The 18,112-nt window shown below is 70.4% G+C and overlaps 1 protein-coding gene across 1 annotated transcript in view; it reads left to right on the plus strand.

The window, feature by feature from the left end:
• The first annotated feature begins 219 nt into the window (after positions 1–219).
• Positions 220–18,112, plus strand: part of BAHCC1 (BAH domain and coiled-coil containing 1) — a 47,914-nt gene continuing 30,021 nt past the window's right edge. Inside the window, 2 exon segments of the mRNA XM_054708838.1 lie at positions 220–397; positions 16,568–16,747. Coding sequence (XP_054564813.1) covers positions 220–397; positions 16,568–16,747 — 358 coding nt within the window.

Below are 18,112 nucleotides of genomic sequence, written 5' to 3' on the forward strand. Positions count from 1 at the left end.
CCGCAGACTATGGACCCACACGGCGGCCGCCGGCTCGGCGCACGGCCGCCCGCCGAGGAGCCCAGCCCGCCGGCCTGCTGACCGGCCCCGCCGCCGCCGCCGGTGACCCGAACGCCGCCTCCTGCGCGCCGCCCGCGCGCCGCCCGCGCACCGAGTCGCCCCCGGGCCCCGGCCGCGCTGCTCCCGGGAGGCGGCGGCGGGCCGGGGCCGGGGCCCGGCATGGATGGCCGCGACTTCGCGCCGCCGCCGCATCTGCTGTCGGAGCGCGGGAGCCTGGGCCACCGCAGCGCCGCGGCCGCCGCGCGCCTCGCCCCGGCCGGGCCCGCCGCGCAGCCCGCCGCGCACTTCCCGCCCGGAAAGTACTTCCCGTCGCCGCTGCCCATGGCCTCGCACACAGGTCAGTGCCGCCGGCGCGCGGAGAGGGCCCGCGGGGGGCACGGCCGGGGCGAAGGGCGCCCGCCCCTCTCTCCCGAGCCTCCGCCGAGGACCTTCGCTTTCACTTCCCGGCTCCGGCCACGGTGGCTGCCCGGGCGCGGAGCGAAGTCTCCGGCCCCCGCGGCCGTGGAGACGGATCCTCGCGGGTCAGCGTGGCCTTCCCGGGCGTCCTCTCCGCGGGGCCGCCCCGGGCAGCCTGGCCTCCTGCGCCTCCCCCACCCTCTCCGCAGAACGAAAGCCCGCGGAAACCTCCCTCACAGCCCGGGACCTCCCGGGCCGGACCACGAGGCGCTTTTCGCGGGAACCGAACGGCTGTTGTGACTGGGGCGGGGGAAGGGGGGCCGGGGCGGGGGGGGGGGGGCGCGGGGCGCGCGGCGGCCTCGGGTTAGGCGGTGGCGCGGGGCGCGCGCTCCTGGGGCCGAGGTGTGAGCCGAGCGCGCCCCGGTTCTATATAAAGCCGGGGAGTGTCGGGGCGAGAAGGGGCTGCAGGGATGCTTTTGCTTTAACAAGTGCCTCCGGGTCCTCCCGCTCCAGCCGGCGGCTCCGCGGGGGAGGCGCGGCGCGGCCGCCGGGATTTCGGTGCAGGCGAGTTCCGAGGCGCTTTGCTCCAAGAGGAGAGAGGAGGGAGCGGGCGCCCCTCGCGCAGGAGGGAACCCCTCCCGCGGGGCCGGGCCGGGCCGGAGCTGACCCGGGCCTCCGGAGCGGTCCCTCCCTGGGGGTGGGGAGTGGATTTCCCGGCGGAGCTCGGGGGTCCCGGAGGCCCCCGGCCGGCCCGAGTTGGCAGTGAGCGCCTGGGGACGCCGTGGTCACCCTGGAAGGCTGGCTTGGTTTTGGTGACAGTTTGTTGTAAACATCAGCGACGTTGGCCTCTTCGGGTTGTTGTTAATTTGGCAGGAACAGTCCTTCTTGCTAGCTTGATGAACTGTGAATACTAATAAAATTATATCAGCCTTAATGGGATTACAATTAGTGTGTGGATTAAAACGGAGAGCGGCGGCGGCGGCGAGAAGGAACCGCCAACAGGGAGAAAAACGTCCATTTCCTAAAAAGAGAAAAAGACGGGCCGTGGCTTCATGACCGGCGGCGGGCTGTCAGCATCGACAGCGTGAGGAGGTTCAAAAAGTTCGGGGGGAGCCGAGGGCCGGCCTCCGGGCTCGGGGAACCAGCGACAGGCGGAGGCCCGGCCCCGGATCCTGCCAGCGAGCCTCCGGCCCCGATGCCCTTTCTTCTGTCTCGCTCTTCCCCCTCCGGCTCCCTTCCTTTTCCTCCCCTGGATGTGTAACTCGAAAGGGAGAAAGCGCTCGCCTGCGCCACTGGTGATTGAAAACCTCTGCCCGGCTGCCTCTGTGGTGGGGCAGACTCTCCTGCCCCTGCCCCTGCCCCTGCCCAGAGATGCTGCTCGCCCTGCCGGCCCAGACCCCGCTGGGGTCCGAGGGGGGGGGGCTCACGTGGCTGCAGGGACAGTGGCCAGCTTCCCCCTCAGCCCCTTCTGCTGGAGGCAGGCATGGAGGCTGAGCCTGCAGGTTGGGGGATGGGGAGGCAATGACTGCCTCTCCCCCTCCCCCTACCCCCCTAGCCCTGCCCTCTAGCCTGGCAGGGACCAGCACCTTGAAAACAAGGGTCCGAAAAGCCCTCAGCACGTAGGCTTTCTGGGTAGTGCACGGGCAAGCCAGGGCCATCCCCTGGGGTGGCGTGGCGTGGCGTGGCGTGGCGTGGCGTGGCTGGATTCCCCTCCCTATTCCCAGCCCCTGCCGCCTGGCCCGGTCCTGCTTGGCCGCCATTTCTCCTTGGGGGCCCTTGTCTGCACGTGCAGGCACCACTGAGTCAGGGGGGAATGTGGTCGTGCGGCCCAAACCATTGTCTCGCTCGTGGCACGTTGGACCACGTGGTCCTTGGAGCCTAGGCCGTGGAGGGTTTGGAGAAACGGGGTGGGTGCTGGCCTGGTCTGTGTCCCTGACCTTACGGCCTTCCCCGTAGGCAGGGTGCTCCAGAGGGCGCTGGAGGTCCCCAGGTCACCCTGGGGGGGAGGGCCACGTGGCCCCTGCTCTGGGAGGCCGGTCCCACCCCCCGGGGACCGAAGAGTCCTATTGTGCTCGGCGACAGACAGCCAGCCCGTGTGTGCCGGGACGGGTCTCCACCGAGGAGCATCTGCCGCTGAAAAGGCCTTTCGAACCCCGTGAAAGCGGAAGGTTGTGTCGGCTTCTGAAATTGAGCGACATCGTTGTTTTAAAAAAAGAATTTTACCCTCAGCCCCTTGGCGATGGTCCGTATTTATCTGTGAGCTGGTGTAGAGAGAAGCAAGTATCACTAAGTTAAAAGTGAGGTTTTTTTTTACATCTCGTGTCCGGATTTCCAAATGGCCAGTGAGGGTCCTTCCTGCCCCTCTCGGTGGCCGGTGGCCGTGGCCGCTGCCCCTCCCTCCGCCGGCCGCTCCCTGCCCGGATCGCTCCGAGCTTCCTCCCCTTTGCTGGGCCGGAGCTGGGGAGTGGGCTGCAGCCGGGAGACAGAGCCCCGGCTTCCGAGGACCCCTCCTCCCGCGGGGCCTGGGCTGGGCCGAGGGTCTCCCCCCGCCCGCCGCCGCTCCGCTCTCCCTGGTCCCACCCGGTGCTCTCAGCACGGCAGCCTGAGGGACCCGGCGGCCGTGGGGCTCGTGTCTCTAAAAATGAAAGTGCCCGTGGCTTTCTCATCGGACGCAGGGCTTTGCGGGGAAGAGCTGTTCAGTCGCCGCGTCGCCAAGAGGTGCGATTCAAGTGCTTGGAGCCCCGTTTCCAGCGCCGTGTCGGCGTCTGCGTCAGATACAGATGGTCTGGAGGCAAAGCTGTGAAACCTAAGGGGGAAGGAGCATCCGCGAGGCCCCAGCCCCGGGTTCCATCCGCGCTGCTGCCTGGAGCGGTGGGGGATCACCAAGCCTCTCGCTGGGTCCTGGGGGGAGCGGCAGCCTGGCCTGGGGAGAAGCCGCACCCCCTCTCCCCGGGGTCCGCTCCCACCCCCCACCCTCCTCTGCGCTCCGAGGGGGCCAGCCTTGGAGAATCGCCGCGTCTCCCGGAGAGGAAGGCGCCGGGAGGTGGGGGGCCATCCAGCAGGACGCTGGAGTCTGGCTGAAGGTGGGTCCTCCCCGTCTCTCCTGCCCCCTTTGGGGTGTGAATGGCCGGGCCTGAAGCCAGGCGCCCTGGGCCGGGGTGTCGGCGTAAACAGGGGGCTCGTCCCCCCGAGGGTGACTGCAGGCTTCCCGCTCAGAAGGAAAAACGCGGCGGAGGGGAAAAAAGACCATTTCCTGGTGTGAAGAGACCCTATCAAAGGGTTCCCCTCCCCCCTTCGGTATTTTTTGTGAAGGAAAAAGGTACATTTTCGTAAATACCTCATTAGCTCGGCGAGTGTTTCTGCCACAGTTACCCACGCTAAGAGGTGTGAAAAGAGTGACTTTCCCAAGACCCGGCCCGTCCTGCTCGTAAGTGACAGAACCAGACTTCAAAGCGGCCGCGCGCCCCGCGCCCCGCGCCCCGCGCCCCGCCCGGGAATCCGGCGCGGCTCCCGGACCTGCCAGGCTGCGGCTGGCTCGCCCGCCCGCCCCCCCAAAGCCACTTTGGGAATGTGGGGTGTTTCTCCTCCGTGGGGCGTGTGCTGCCCCCATGTCTGATGGTCCCTTTAAGGGTTTTCCTATAGGAACATCCAGGTCACGTGAGGAACAAGGCTCCTTCGCGGCGAGGCAGGGAGTGGCCGGGCCGCGCTCGCTCCTCGCCCCTGGAAGCACCGCACCCCCACGGGCTCCCGGTTATTCTTAGAAATCTCCCGCTCCGGCTGCGAGACAGGGTTCAGCAGCCGCACAGACAGGACACAACACATAGGAGGCTGTTAGCATAACATGGATGAGGCTAAAAATACCCCTCAGAAACACACATAAAACAGCCAAACCCAACGACAGAACGAGCTAAAAATATTCCGGGCTTTGGCAAAGCGCGCCGAGTTAAATAAATTATACAAGAGCCATTCATGGGAGCGAGCTGACTTTCTCTCTTACGGGAACTTGGTTCAAGCTAATAAAAATAATAATTTACTAGCCACTGAGCTTTGCATGCGTTTAAATTTAATTGGTGGGGCTTCTGGCATTTGTCACTTCTTGGCAATTAGTGGGCTTGCCCTGGCCTGGGGCGGGGTGGGGAGGTGGCACCTGAGCTGTGGGCCCCTAGAAGCAGGGACCGTGTACCCACCCCCCCCCCGCACCCCGGGTTCCAGGGCCTAGGTGCCAGGGCAGGGTGCCCAGGAGGCGGAGGAGGAGAGAGGCTGGGCAAGGACGGGCAAGGCGCGGCGATGTTAATTTGATAAATGATGCTACACCTTTAAGAGTGTGTTTGAACCATCAAGATACACTCCAGCAAGTTGATAGGATGTTCACTGTCAACTTACATATGTCATCGGAGCGGGCTGTGAGCAGCCGTCACGTGCGGGCCGGTGTGCGCGGCCTCGCTGGGCCCCGGGTCGAACCTCTGTCCCCGGCGGGTGCTTCTCTGCCCTGGTGTCTGGGGGCAGCAGGTCGAGGAGGACGAGGAGGACGGGGCTCAGGGCACTGTGTTTCCTGCATCTTTCCTCTCGGGGAGTCCCCGGGTCTCCCCACCAAAATAAGAGCGCCGGATGGCCGGCTCAGAAAAACCGCTGGCGCTCGGAGGCTGCAGCCCGGTGCTGGCCGGCTGGGTCCTCTGGGGCGGCACATGCCCAAGTCCGGCCACTCCCCAGGAACGGCCCGCTTCCTCCCTGGGACTGGGGGCAGGGTGAGCGGCCCCGGCTGCTCCTACAAAGGCCCGGGAAATCCCTGCAGGCCCTCCCAACTCCCAAAGGACTACACTTCCCAGAATGCCCCTGGTCCACCTCCAGAGTCTGAGCCTGGGAATTCCCAAGCCCAGATAGAGGTCAGCCAGTGCCACTGGGAATGAGTGCTTTGGGGGGGGGGGGGGGGCGGGGGGAGACCCTCTCCCTCCTGGAAGAGGCCCCGAGCCCCGCCTGGCTTCCTCCCTACCATACATATCTGAATAGAGGCCCCAGCAGATGGGAGCTGCCCCCCACAAAAAAAAACACACCCCCTGTGTGGCAGCTGCCCTGGTTGCTGTGGCCAGGGTCCCAGGGGTTCCCCGCCAGACCCCTGACCTCAGCCCACTGCAGTGCCTGCCCTCCTGCGGCGGCACCTCCTCAGGGGCTGCCACCCTGTCATGGAGCCGGCCTGGGGGAGGCGGGGACTCTGCCTGGGTGGCAGGACCCGTGTCTGCCCAGGGAGTCCCACGAGAAAGTCCGGCTCGGCCTTGGGGTGCCCCTGCGCAGCCTCACACCCTCGGGGGGCAGTGGCTCCCTCTTGGTGGATGCGTGGTGACCAGCAGTGCCCGTCCTGGTGCCTCGGGCCCCAAAAGACCCGACACCTCAGGACAGGGCCCCTCTGCAGGCAGCCGGGCTCACCCCCTCCCGCCGCCGCCGCCGCATCCTGCCCGTGGGGGCCGCCGCGTGGAGGGCCCTCCTGGGAGCCTCGGTCGTGCTGCCTCCGCCGCGCTGTCACCTCAGGGCTCCTGGGTGCGGGGCGCCCCCCCCCCCGGCTCCCTGGTCTCCCCGGCCCCCGGCCCCCGGGGCTGCCCTGCTCCCACCGGGCACCGTGTTACGAGTAAACAGCAGGCCCAGGCAGCCGCCGTGTCCGGGAGAGGCCGCAGCCGGCTGCCGCGGAAGGTCCGGGCCGGGGAGCCGGCGGCGTGGGGCGGCTCTGGCTCGGGGCTGCCCGCTGACGGTTTTATGGCTAATACACCGTTCAGATCACACGGCCTGTTTGTCAGCGGCCGCCCTGTTGGTTGTGATGTATAACGTTACCGCCTCCCCGGCCCCAGCAGCTGCCTCTGAGGGTGGGGATGGGTGCGGCCGGGCGTGGGCCCGGGTCGGGGTGTGGGCTCCGGGTCGGGGTGTGGGCCCGGCCCGACAGTGGGGTCAGCTGGTTTGCGGCGGGTGGGCCGGTGGGGAGCCCGGCCGCGGCCTCGAAGCCGCCACCGCTGTCCGGACACGCAGGTTGCAGAGGGGACCCGCCGGGGAGCCCTGTGCTGTTTTGTTTTCATCCTGACGGGGGGGGGGGGGGCTGTGGGGGAGGAGAGGGACAAACAGGTGGGTTGGGTTCCCTGCCCCCAGCCCCCCCAGTCCCCCCAACAAAGGGTCCAGTGTCTTTAGATGCAAAGACCTTGGGTGCTGGGAAGGGGCCGTGTGTGCGCCGGGAGCCAGAGCCACGGGGAGGCAGCCCCTCCGGGTGTAGGTCTTGGTTTTCCACCGGAAGTTTCCGGAAATGGTGGCGAGGGGACAGTGGAGGACTGGTGTGTGCTGCCCCAGAGGCCTCCCAGCTGCTGTCCCCCCCGGAGGCCGGGCTCGGGGCTCCCACTGCCTGTCCTGCAGGGGCTCCCTCTCCTGGGACCTCCACAGGCAGCGGGGGGGGGGGGGGGGGGGGGGGAGAAGGAAGGTTGGGGAGGGCCGGGCCGGGCCGGGATGCGGCGCGGTGGGCAGAGGTCCGCCCTGCAGCCTCGCCTCCAGGGCCAGAGGCCGTGCACCCTCCACCCGCTCGCTCACCCGGCCTTGGAGCCCCTGCAGCCACTGGCCGCCTGCTGGAGTGGAGCCCCAGGTCCCAGGGACCCTCGGGGCCCAGCCAGGGTCCCTGCTCTGTCCCTTAGGGGCTCTGGGACTGGCTCTCTGGGTCTCGGCTCCCATCTCTAAAGGGCCACGCTCAGGCCCTGCTGCAGGGGCTGCGGGGACCCCGTGCAGCCTTCTGGGCGGTGCCGCCCCCACGTCCCCAGGCAGCGTGTCCCGCTGCACGGGGGCCAGGCTGTGCCCGGGGCCTGTGTGTGTGTGTGGGGGGGGAGGGGTGTGGGCTGCGCCTCAGGGGTCACGGTCCCTCGGCCCCTCTCTGCTTTCTGTCTTGGGGTCCTAAGGTCGAGGGTGACCACAGAATTAGGAGCCGGGGCCCGGCTCCTGCCCCCTGGCCCACTGTCTCTCCCCGCCTGTGGGGCTGGGCTTCCGGGGGCCTTAGGCATGAGGTGGGGGTTCAGCAGGGGTGTCTAGGGATTCTGGGGGGTTGACACCATGGGGATGGGTGGGACCAGCCCTGCCCGGAGGCTCTGGGGACCTGGGGGAGTCTCCCCGTCAGAGGCAGGACCCGAACACAGAGCCGCACGGCTGCTCCCGCCCGAGGTGGGGAGGCTCCTGGTCCCCCCGATCCTCACACGGGCGCCACTGAGTCCTGGCGGGGGGGGCGCCGAAATGCACAGGGACCAGGGTGCCCCCCCCCAGAGGGGGCTCTGCCAGCCGCCCCTTCACCTTCAGGTCACCTCCGAGTGGGAGCACCCAGCTCTGAGCCCAGTGCCCGGGGTCTCCCTCCGCCCTCTGCAGGGCTCACCCCTCTCCTCAGCCCAGCCCACCCCCGCGGCGTGCCCTACAGAACCCTCCCTGCTCCCCCTTCCATACCCCAAACCCTGATCCCAGGCAGGCACCAGCACCCAGGCCTGCGGTCAGTGCAGCCAATGAGAGTGAGGATCAGAGAGGACGGCGGGCAGGGGAGATCCTGGGAGAAGGCGGGGGGGGGGTCACTGTGACACCCCCATGCTGGCTCTGCCCTCTGCCCTCTGCCCTCTGCCCTCTGCCACGCAGATCCCGACGGAGCGGGGGCAGCAGGGACTGCGAGGCCAGCGCTGGCCTCCCTCCCCTCCCCCCACCCGCAGCCCTGGAGTGCGCTGTCTGCTGACCTGGCCCCCCCCCCCCCCCCCGGTCTGCTGGGAGGCCTGCGTGGGGTGCGGCGGCCACAGCTGTGTGTCCTCTGCAGGCGGCTCAGATTTCAGGGCCTGCCGCCCGCCCGCCCCGGGGGCCGCACCGGCCCCAGAGCTGTGGGACTCCTGGGCCCTCCCCGCCTGCGTGGCTCACCGAGGTCCTTCCCGCTGGCCCCGGCCCCGCCCCGGCCTCCCAGCCGTCACTCCTCTCCCCGCACAGCTCACGCCCTGCCCTGCCCTGCCCTGCCCCTCGGGGTGGGTGCTTGGCACTCAGGGTGGCACGGGCCCCGTCACTCCCCATGGGGCCTGGCAGGGGGTGGAGCCAGAACCCGGGTGTGGACGAGGTCAAGGCAAGACCTGGGCTCCTGCTGCGTCCTGGCCTCGGCGGGAGGGTGATGCGGACCCAGTGCCCTGGCCTGTGGCAGGGCCCTCTGTGGCCTCCGCGGGATGGAGGAGCCGGACTCCAGCGGCCCCCGTGGGGCACCTCCCCTGTCCCGTGGCCTGCCACGTGCCACGGCCACGGCCGCCCGGACCGCGGGTCACCCAGGGCAGTCTGCCTGAAGCGGCCCCTTTCGGAGACTTTCTGCCTCCCTTTGGGTCTCCTAAAAATAAGCCGTTAATTTACTTTAAATTAATATTAAAATTAAACCCAAATTAAATGGAATGCGTCTGTACGCCGACTCTGACAGCCCTCACGTGTGAGGGTGCGGGAGAACCAGAAAGGCTCGGGAGGGGCACGTGAGGCCCTCGGCCGTGGGAGCCGGGGCCGCCGGGTGAGTGGACAGCCCTTAGGATCCAGCCGACGGCGCGGGCAGAGCGCAGGGACCGCACGCCCGCTGGCCCCGCAGTGGTCACGGCTGAGGCGGCCGGCTGGCAGGGGAAGCTGGTTTCGGGGCGTGGGGAGCGGGGTGCACTGTGTCCGGCCGCTCCAGGCGGAGGACTGCGCGCTCACGCCCGGTACCTGACTCGTCTGCAAAAGCAGCTCTGCTCCCTGCCTTGCTGACGCCCCCCTGGCCCTCCCTTTACCTTCTGGAAGGTTCCTCGTCTGCTCTGGGCTCCATGTCAGTGCTGCATACCCCTCCCCCGCCCTTCGGTGTGCGCCCGTGAGCTCGTGCTGCGTGACAGATCGTCCAAGCTCAGCCGCGGGGCGGGCGGGCGGGCGTTTATTACCTCCGTTTCCCTGGGCGGGAGTCGGGGTCACGGTGTCCCTGGGGCCGCCCGCCCCTCAGGCTGGCTGCAGGGGACCCCCTCCAAGCTCTCTCTCGACCCCCGGCCTCGCTGGCTAGAGACAAAGGCTGTCCCCCTCAAAGCCTGGCCGCCCTCTGCTGGGGGGGCCCTGGGCCTGCCCCCCGCCCAGCCGGGACTGGGCCGCTGGGGGGCGGTCACCTCACACCTGCGGATGTCCACTCGGGTGTGCCCCCAGCGGCCAGGGAGTGGGCCCCAAAGCGCGAGGCCAGGGGGCCACCGAGATCCAAGGGCCACGGGCTCCGGCTGCGCCAGGCGAGGGCGGCGGCCCGCGCGGCGGACACTCAGCGCCCGTGTGTCTGGTGAGCGAGCCGGTTAGAGTTTCCGTCTCTGGACGGCGCTCAGGCTCCGCCCGCGGCTTGGGTGTCAGGGATGTCGGTGCCGTCCGGCTGGAGCGCCCTCTCCTCTGTTCCCTCGCCAGCCGCCTGTCCGGCGAGGTCAGCAGGTGCCGGCCGCACCTGGGCTTCCCTGGCGCCTGGCTCACGCCGGTCCTGCGGCCCCTGGGAGCCTGCGGGCCCTGGTCCCCGGGGAGGGGGCCGTGGGGCGTGGCCCTGGGCCTGGCCCCCAAACCAAGGGGCCGGCGGGTCACGGCACATCTTCCCGTCTCTAGGCGCCCCGAGGCCGAGTGTGGGTGCCCCCAAGTGCCCCGCACAGAGCACCCCCGCCTTCAGCAGTAGGGGAGGATGCTCCCCGAGCTGGGGCGCGTAGAGGGCTGAGGCTGACTGCCCGTCCCCCCCCCCGCCCCTCCCGCCCTCAGGAAGGTGTGAGAACAGGAGCGGCATGGGGGGCCCTGCCCCCTCCGAGTGCTCCCCCCACGTCTGGCCCAGGGCCTCTGAGTCACTCCCTTAGGCCTGAGCCAGAGTCCGAGGAGGCCCCCCCGGGAGCCGCCCGCCCGCCCGCCGCCGCGGCCGAGTTTACCGTCTTCACAAGCACCAGGCCCAGGCCGAGCTCCTTCTCTTCTGTTAGTTCCGGGCCGTCCCGTCACTGCCTCCCGGTTCCAGGGTCGGTGGCTCAGCAACCACAGGGTTTTCCTATTATGGCCTGAGAGGCGCTGCCCTGGGCCAGCCAGGGCTTCTGGAAAGTTCTCCGGGCTGGCCGGGAGGCGCTTCCGGTGAGACTTGCTCATGTTTCTGGGCGGACATCCCCACGCCACCCCCAGGCTGGGCTGGCGGGCTCACCCACCACCGCCCCCACGTCAGGTTCCGATCCCGCCTCCCCCTCTTCCCCTGCCGTCCTCCCCCCGGGCCGGTCCCAGTCCCCTCCTGTCCAGCCACCCTCACGGAGCCGCGGGCCGCAGGGGCTCGGCGCACCCTGGAGGGCGGGTCCCCTTCCACATGGGGGAGCCTGGATGTGCCACCCTTAGAGGGGCAGGCAGGCCCCGGGACAGCCCAGGCCGGAGCCTCTCCCGGGCTCAGAGCCGCCTGTGCACTCGTACCTGAGGGCACACTCAGACCCGCGTCCCAGACGTGTGTGCGTGTCGACCTGCGTGCAAGCCCAGGGACACCCACATCCGTGCACGCACCCCGGGCACACCCGTGAGCGCCCACACAGCCCCTCAGTGCCTGCGCCCCATGCACCTGCCAGCGCACACACACCCCGACACCCTCGCCGCGTGGCTCCAGCCCCGGGGGGACCTCCTGGGCGGTGTCTGGGCACTGAGCCCGCAGACATGCTCACCCCCAGGGGCTGCAGCCGCTCTGGGTCTCCCGGTGGGGCTCTCAGAGCGGCCCCTCCCTCCAGGGCTCGGTCCCAAACCCTCCTGGGCAGGCAGACAGCTGGGGGCCCACCTGCCTCCGGGCGGGCTGGCCCGAGGCCTGTCGCCTTCATCCACGCCGGGCGTCGGCCCGGACGCTTTCTCCCTGCCCGTCGTGCAGGTGGGGACGCGGGCCAGGTCACCGCTGGGCTCAGTCCTGCCTCCTCCCCCCTCAGCTCCCTGGGGCCTGGCTCAGGGGCCACCTGCCCCTCCCGCGTCTCAGCTGCCCCTCGTGTTCTGGGGGAGACCCAGGGCTGGCTCGGGGGCCGCAGGTGTCCCCAGGCCCAGGCAGGCTGTGCAGGGGCTGTGGGAGTGGGGAGCCTGAGCAGGTGTGAGCGGGAGGTGGGAGCCGGCACGGCGGCCGCAGCCGCCAGACACCGAGGCGGAGCGGGCCAGCAGCCCGTCCGGGGCTCCGGGAAGCAGCGAGCGGCGGAGCGCGGCTGGAAGGGGCTGCCTCTCCTGGTGGCCGCCCGCCGTCTCCGAGAGGCCTTTTTCCAACCCTTTCCCAGTGTCCAGGACAGGAGGGCGCCGGCCGGGGGCTCCCTGCAGCCTGAGCACTGCTCGCTCTGCTGCCGCTCCCCGTCTGTCCGTCCCTCCGTCTGTCCATCCCCCCGTCTGTCCTCCCCCCGTCTGTCCGTCCCTCCGTCAGTCCGTCCCTCCGTCTGTCCGTCCCTCCGTCTGTCCGTCCCTCCGTCTGTCCGTCCCCCCGTCTGTCCGTCCCCCCGTCTGTCCGTCCCTCCGTCAGTCCGTCCCTCCGTCTGTCCGTCCCCCCGTCTGTCCGTCCCCGCGTCTGTCCGTCCCCCCGTCTGTCCATCCCCCCGTCTGTCCTCCCCCTGTCTGTCCGTCCCTCCGTCTGTCCTCCCCCCCGTCTGTCCGTCCCTCCGTCTGTCTGTCCCCCCGTCTGTCCGTCCCTCCGTCTGTCTGTCCCTCCGTCTGTCCTCCCCCCCGTCTGTCCGTCCCTCCGTCTGTCCGTCCCCCCGTCTGTCCGTCCCTCCGTCAGTTTGTCCCTCCGTCTGTCCGTCCCCCCGTTTGTCCGTCCCTCCGTCTGTCTGTCCCTCCGTCTGTCCTCCCCCCCGTCTGTCCGTCCCTCCGTCCACTCCTCCTCCTCCCTCTGCCCCCAGCCTGGGGCGTGGCGAAGGGGGGAGGAGGCCCACCCCCTGGGCTGTGCCTGACCACACAGGCCACCCCACCCCCACGCAGTGCGCAGCGGCCCTGTGGGCAGAGGCGGGGCTCCGTGGCCACTTGAGATTCTCGGGGCGTCAGGGCACTCCTGCCGGCTCCCCCAGCTGGGCTGGCCAGGAGGGAAGTGGCTGCCACGCCAGGGCCTGTCTCCCGGTCTGGGTTGTGGGCTGTCCGGGCCTCGGGCGTGGGACAGGCAGGCCTCAGGGTGCGGCCGGGCCGCCGGGGTGTCAGGCAGGCCTCCCGGCGGGCTGGCTTCCGGAGCGGTTTTCTCAGCCAGCCCGGGGCCCGGGCCAGGCCTCCGCGGTGCTGGGCAGAGCCAGGCGGTGCTGGGCCTGGGCCGGCCAGGCGGCAGCGGGGGGCCGAGGCTCAGCACAGGATGGCCCGCCTCGCGGCGGCCAGCACCTCCCACGGCGCTCAGGCCCTTTCCTAGATCACCCTGAGGGGCGCCGTGCCCCCGGGAGGCGGGCGGATGGACAGCTGTGGGGTGTGCCGCGCTGGAGGGGCCCAGGCCCGCACCGGGGCCGTGGAGCAGGCGGGCCTCGCTCAAACCCCAGCCTGGCGCTTGGGCCTGGGGGCCCAGGCGAGCGATGCCCCTTTCCGTCAGCCGATGGCGCCCACCCCCTGGGATGATGGTGTCACAGGTTGGCACGAGGTGTGTGCACCCCCCGGTGCAGACAGAGCCAGGGTCAGGGTCCGACCAGCGAGCCCGTCCCACCCGCCGCGCAGCTCCCACCGCCCGGCTGGTGACCCGGCGCTCCGCGGGCACGGACCGTGCCAGAAGGAAGCAGCCTGCAGCCCAGTTCCCAGCCAGACTTGGCCACGCGGCCCCGGCCCTGGCCCCGGCCCAGGCCGCCTCTGCTCAGGCTCTGTCTGGGGCTGGCTACTGGTCGGCGGGCAGCGCTGGGGAGGTGGCAGCCAGGTCTGCGGTGGCTCTGCTGGCTCCTCCGAGAGGGAGGTGACAGCGGGAACAGCTCGCTCTGTCGGGGGTCAGGAGCCAGCGGCCCCCTCCCTGACATGGCCCCACCCCCACCCCCCAAGCAGTGCCTGCCTGGCGAAGCCTGCAGGGCCTTCCCTGCTCCCCAACGCCCAGCCCAGCACGGCGGAAAGCAGAGAACCCTTCTGAGCAAGGGCGTTGGGCCCCTGTGCGGGCGTTGGGCCTGTGCAGACCTAGGCTGGGGGGGGGGGGGGCTCGGAGCGCTGGCATCCTGCCAGGCCAGCGTGGGCACCGCACAGCCTCCCACGGTGGGCTTTCGGAGCCGCTCGTGAGCGTGCTGTGATGAACACGTGGAGACGGAGTGCTTGCGTGACAAGGGTCTAGTGCAGGGGTCCTCAAACTTTTTAAACGGGGCCAGTTCACTGTCCCTCAGACCGTGGGAGGGCCGGACTATAGTTTAAAAAAAACTATGAACAAATTCCTATGCACACTGCACGTACTTATTTTGAAGTAAAAAAACAAAACGGCAAAAACACCCGCATGTGGCCCGCGGGCCGTAGCGTGAGGACGCCTGGTCTAGTGTTTCCGTGTAGAAAGAGGAGCCGGGACCCCCGGGGATGGCCCAGCCAGAGGCGGGACTTGGGGACCCCTGCAGGTCGCCCACATGGTCAGGAGAGCCCAGCGGCGGCAGGCGGGGCTGGGCCAGGTCAGGTGGGAGGGGGCAGGGCCTGGGAGCCCAGGGGGGGCTGGGCCAGGTCAGGTGGGAGGGGGCAGGGCCTGGGAGCCCAGGGGGGGCAGGGCCTGGGAGCCCAGGGGGGGCTGGGCCAGGTCAGGTGGGAGGGGGCAGGGCCTGGGAGCCCAGGGGGGGCTGGGCCAGGTCAGGTGGGAGGGGGCAGGGCCTGGGAGCCCAGGACGGAGGCCGGAGGGCGGGAGGGGCGGGGCCGGGACCCTGTCCTCCCCCCTCCTTCCCCACACTCGGGCAGGGGTCCCTTCCTTATGGACTCTGAGAAGCTCGCTCTAAGGAGGCACCCTAAGAGGGTCCCCTAAGAAGGGAACAGGCCCGTGTGGGGTCTCTGGCCATTGGTGTGTCCCCCATTTCACGGAGCCAGGACCGAGGCTCCCGCCCACCTGGCCCCAAAGCCCCATGCAGTGGGGACCCCCTCCCCGGATGGTGTCCGAACAGGGTACCCCTGAGAGTCCCTGCCCATGGCCAGGATCAGTCTCCATGTCCCAGTTCAGGGGTCCAGTCGGGTCGGGCCGCCCCCTCGGCCTCAGGCCTGCCCCCCAACTGCCCTCGCCCCTGGGGGAGGGGTGACCCTGGGAGCTGGGAGCTGGGTCCTCGGGGCTGGCTGTGCGGGACCCTCCGTGAGCGGCCTCCCAGCCGCGGTTTTCCTGGATCCAGGACCGGAGGGCCTGTGGGACCAGCTGGGCCCGGCCCGCCCGCCGCCCGCCCGCGGTGTGGGAGCGCCCGCGGTGCGGGGTTCTCAGGCTGAGCGGCGGGAGAAATCCTCATCCAGACCCGGCTGCTTCCCACTGTCCCCGGAGGAGCCGAGGGTGAGGGACTTTCCTCGGAGGGTGAGGGGGCGGGAAGCCTGGGGGACCGGGGCCGGGCAGGGCGAGGCAGGAAGGGCCTGGCTCACCCCACAGGCATGCCCCCCCAGCGTCCCCGGAGCCCAGTGGGCCGCCTCCTGCCCTCCCACCCCGCCCACCGCCTGGGAGGCCAGCACTTCCCTTCCCAGCCCGGCACCCCTCCCCTGGACGTGCCTGTGGTCTGGCCTCGGCCCAGGGAGCCGAGCCCTGCGGTCCGGGAAGTCCCTGGCTCCCGGGCCCTTCGCCCCCTGCCCCGGGGTCCCCTCAAGGATTGCCTGCGGCCTGACCCCACCACAGGGGCCAGCTCGCACCCCGTCCCGTCCGCTCCGGCAGCACTGACAGACCCTTCCTCCGTGCGTGCCCAGGAGGGGCCCCTGACGTCCACACGGCCCGTCCACACGGCACAGAGCCGGGCACGGCTCGGAGGGGAGGGAAGCTGCGGGGTTCCCAGCGGGGCAGCCCCTCCCTCTCCCCGACTCTGGCCTCCCGCCTCTCTGCTGAGTCACCTCGAGTCTGGGAAGCTCCCAGGGCCGGGCCAGGCCGGATGAGGCATCACAAATCCACGGATTCCCTGCCTCCCGGGCTGGGAAACAGCTGCCCTGACTCACCTTGGCCGGGCCTGCAGCCTCCCGGCCCCCGAGCCCCACACACCCTGACAGGCCCTCCCCGCAGCCCAGCAGGCCCCAGGCCCCAGGCCCCGGCTCCCCATCCCCTGGGCTGGTCCCGAGCCGGGCTGGCTGTCCTGGGGAGGTGACAGGGACCCTGCCTCTGAGGGCCCAGCACAGCCCAGGACCACCCCCAGGCACGCGGCTGCACGGGGGTGTGTGGGGGGGTGTGGGGGTGCTTTCTGTGCAAGTCGCCTGTCTCCATGGAAACCAGGCAGGCTCGCTCAGCTTGGCCTGGGACACTGGCCCTGGTGCAGGGTGAGGGGGGGGGGGGCTGTCTGCTGGGGAAGCGAGTGAGCAGGGCCAGTGCTGGTCTGCGGCTCCGTGCCCGTCTCCTCAGGACTGGACCCTGACAAAGGGGGGCTGTGAAGGCAAATCCGTACACCTCCACCCTTGGTCCCTCCCACCCCTGGCTCCTCCCACCCCAGCTCCTCCCACCTGCAGGCTCCTCCCATCCTGTCCCCTGCCTCAGTTTCCCCTCTTGCTCACCTGGAACCAGGCACCCCAGTCTGATGAGTCAGTTAACTGAAGCTGTGCAGCAGGTTGAGGGCCCCGCTGTGGGGACTGGCCAGACCCCGGTGCCCGCAGAGCAGGGTGGGGCCTCGGGGTGCTGCTGACCTGCCCTTTCCGGGAGTCGTGGGCAAAGCACCGGCAGGTGTGCCGGGCAAGAGGCCTGGGAGTCGGGGGCTCTGCGCCCAGACACCTGCCCGGGACAGTCTGTCTCCCTGGGCCCCGAGCAGCGCCTGGCACCTGGCTGGTGGGAGTGGGTGGGCTGGGTGTCGGGTGGTGCCATTCTGGAGGTTTCTGCAGTAACGGGGGCACGGGGGCCTCCAGACCCTGCGCCTGAGTGTCCGGGGTCCGAGGGGGCAGCTTCTCCGTCCCGGCTGCTTGGCCGATTGAAGATAAATCCCGGGAGCTGGGGGCCGGGAGCCACCGCTGAGGGCTCCTGGAGGCCCGGTCCCTGCCAGCCTGACCCTCGCCCCTGTGTCCACAGCCAGCAGCCGCCTGATGGGCACCTCCCCGGCCTCCTCGTTCATGGGCAGCTTCCTCACCGGCAGCCTGGGCTCCGCGGCCTCCACGCACCCCAGCGGCCCCGCCCCCGCGCCCTCGGAGCAGGCCTACCGCGGCTCGCACCCCGCCCCCTCCCAGATCTGGTTCTCCCACTCCCACGAAGGTAAGTCCCGGCAGCCAGAGGGCCCCCTCGGGGTGCCCAGGCCTGGGAAGCCAAGGGCTCTGGCGAGGGGCTGCCTCCTGCCCGGAAGCCCCCACGGGAGACGCCGTGGTCGGTGGGCCATGAGGTGGGCCCACCAGGCAGGTCCCGGCCAGCTGTGCAGCACAGATGTGCAGGGAGGGAGGGGGGTGGGCCAGGAGGGGCCGGGAGCTGAGGCAATGTGGGCACAGCTGGCCGGCCAGCCTGGCTGCCCTCGCCCCCCAGGCCTCCGGAGGCATGGGCCCCAGATGTGGCGGCCGGGAGGGAGGCCGGGGAGGAGGGAGGCGGAGCAGAGAGGCTCCCGGTGGGACACGGCCCGTGCGCGCAGTAGGTGGCTGGTGAGCACACGTGGCTGGAGGCCATCCCGGGACTCCGGGGCACCCCCAGCTCCCGCTGTCTGCTCGGCCCCGTGGCCCTGTGCCGTGGGCGGTGGCCCTGGGCCCGCGGTGGCTGCTGTCCGCCGGCCGCTCGGTCCCGCGGCGAGGGAAGGGTTAAGCCCGGCGGCGGCTGGCACGCGGAGGGGTAATTGCAGTTGGCAGCGGGCACAGAGGGCTCTCCGCTCCTGGCACCGGCACCTCTGTAACTCAATGACGGCCGAGCGGCGGGCGCCGTGTTTGCCGAGTGCGGACCTGCGCGCCGTGGCCGCCGTGTTCCCGGCGGGAGATTAGCGCCCAGCGCCCGGAGCGAGAGAAACCGCTCTTTGTGCGACAAGAAAGGCTGTTTGGCGAGCGGGACAGGTGCCGCAGGGACAGTTGTTAAAATGACCCGGCTTTGAGCCCCGCGGGCGATAAGGAGCAGCACTTCCCGCCGGGGGGGGGGGGGGGCCCTGGCCGAGGACCCAGCGGGCAGCGGGGGCCGGCCCACACCCACCCGCACTGCCCGCCCTGCCCACTGCCCGAGCTGCACCCCCAAGGGGAGCCGGCGACGCGGCGATTCGGGAGTTGGGTCTGGGCCCTGCTTCTTCCGCCCCCGCCCGCCCGCAGCGCCTCTGGCTCCCAAGGCGTCCGCGGAGGGCGAGGGGGGGGGGCGGGGGGGGGGCGGGGGGCGGCTGAGTGTCGGGCGCTGGCAGGGAGGCCTGCGGCAGCCTTGGGGCCACCTCAACGGAAATAACGGCCACCGCCCGTCCCCGGCCCAGCGCAGGCACACGGGCTGGCTGCCTCGGTTTCCCCTCCTTGCACAGTGCTCCCCGCAGGGGCCTGGGCGTGGAGCAGCTCCGTCCCCCCCGGGGACCTCGGGCAAGGATGGCGGTTTGTGGGCAGCACCACCTGCCCTGGAGGCGGGTCCTGCCCTCCGTGGCGCTGGGAGGGTGGGAGGCATCTGCAGACGGCG

This window comes from Eptesicus fuscus, chromosome 20 (genome assembly GCF_027574615.1).
Source record: "Eptesicus fuscus isolate TK198812 chromosome 20, DD_ASM_mEF_20220401, whole genome shotgun sequence".
In the NCBI taxonomy this organism is placed as follows: Eukaryota; Metazoa; Chordata; class Mammalia; order Chiroptera; family Vespertilionidae; genus Eptesicus; species Eptesicus fuscus.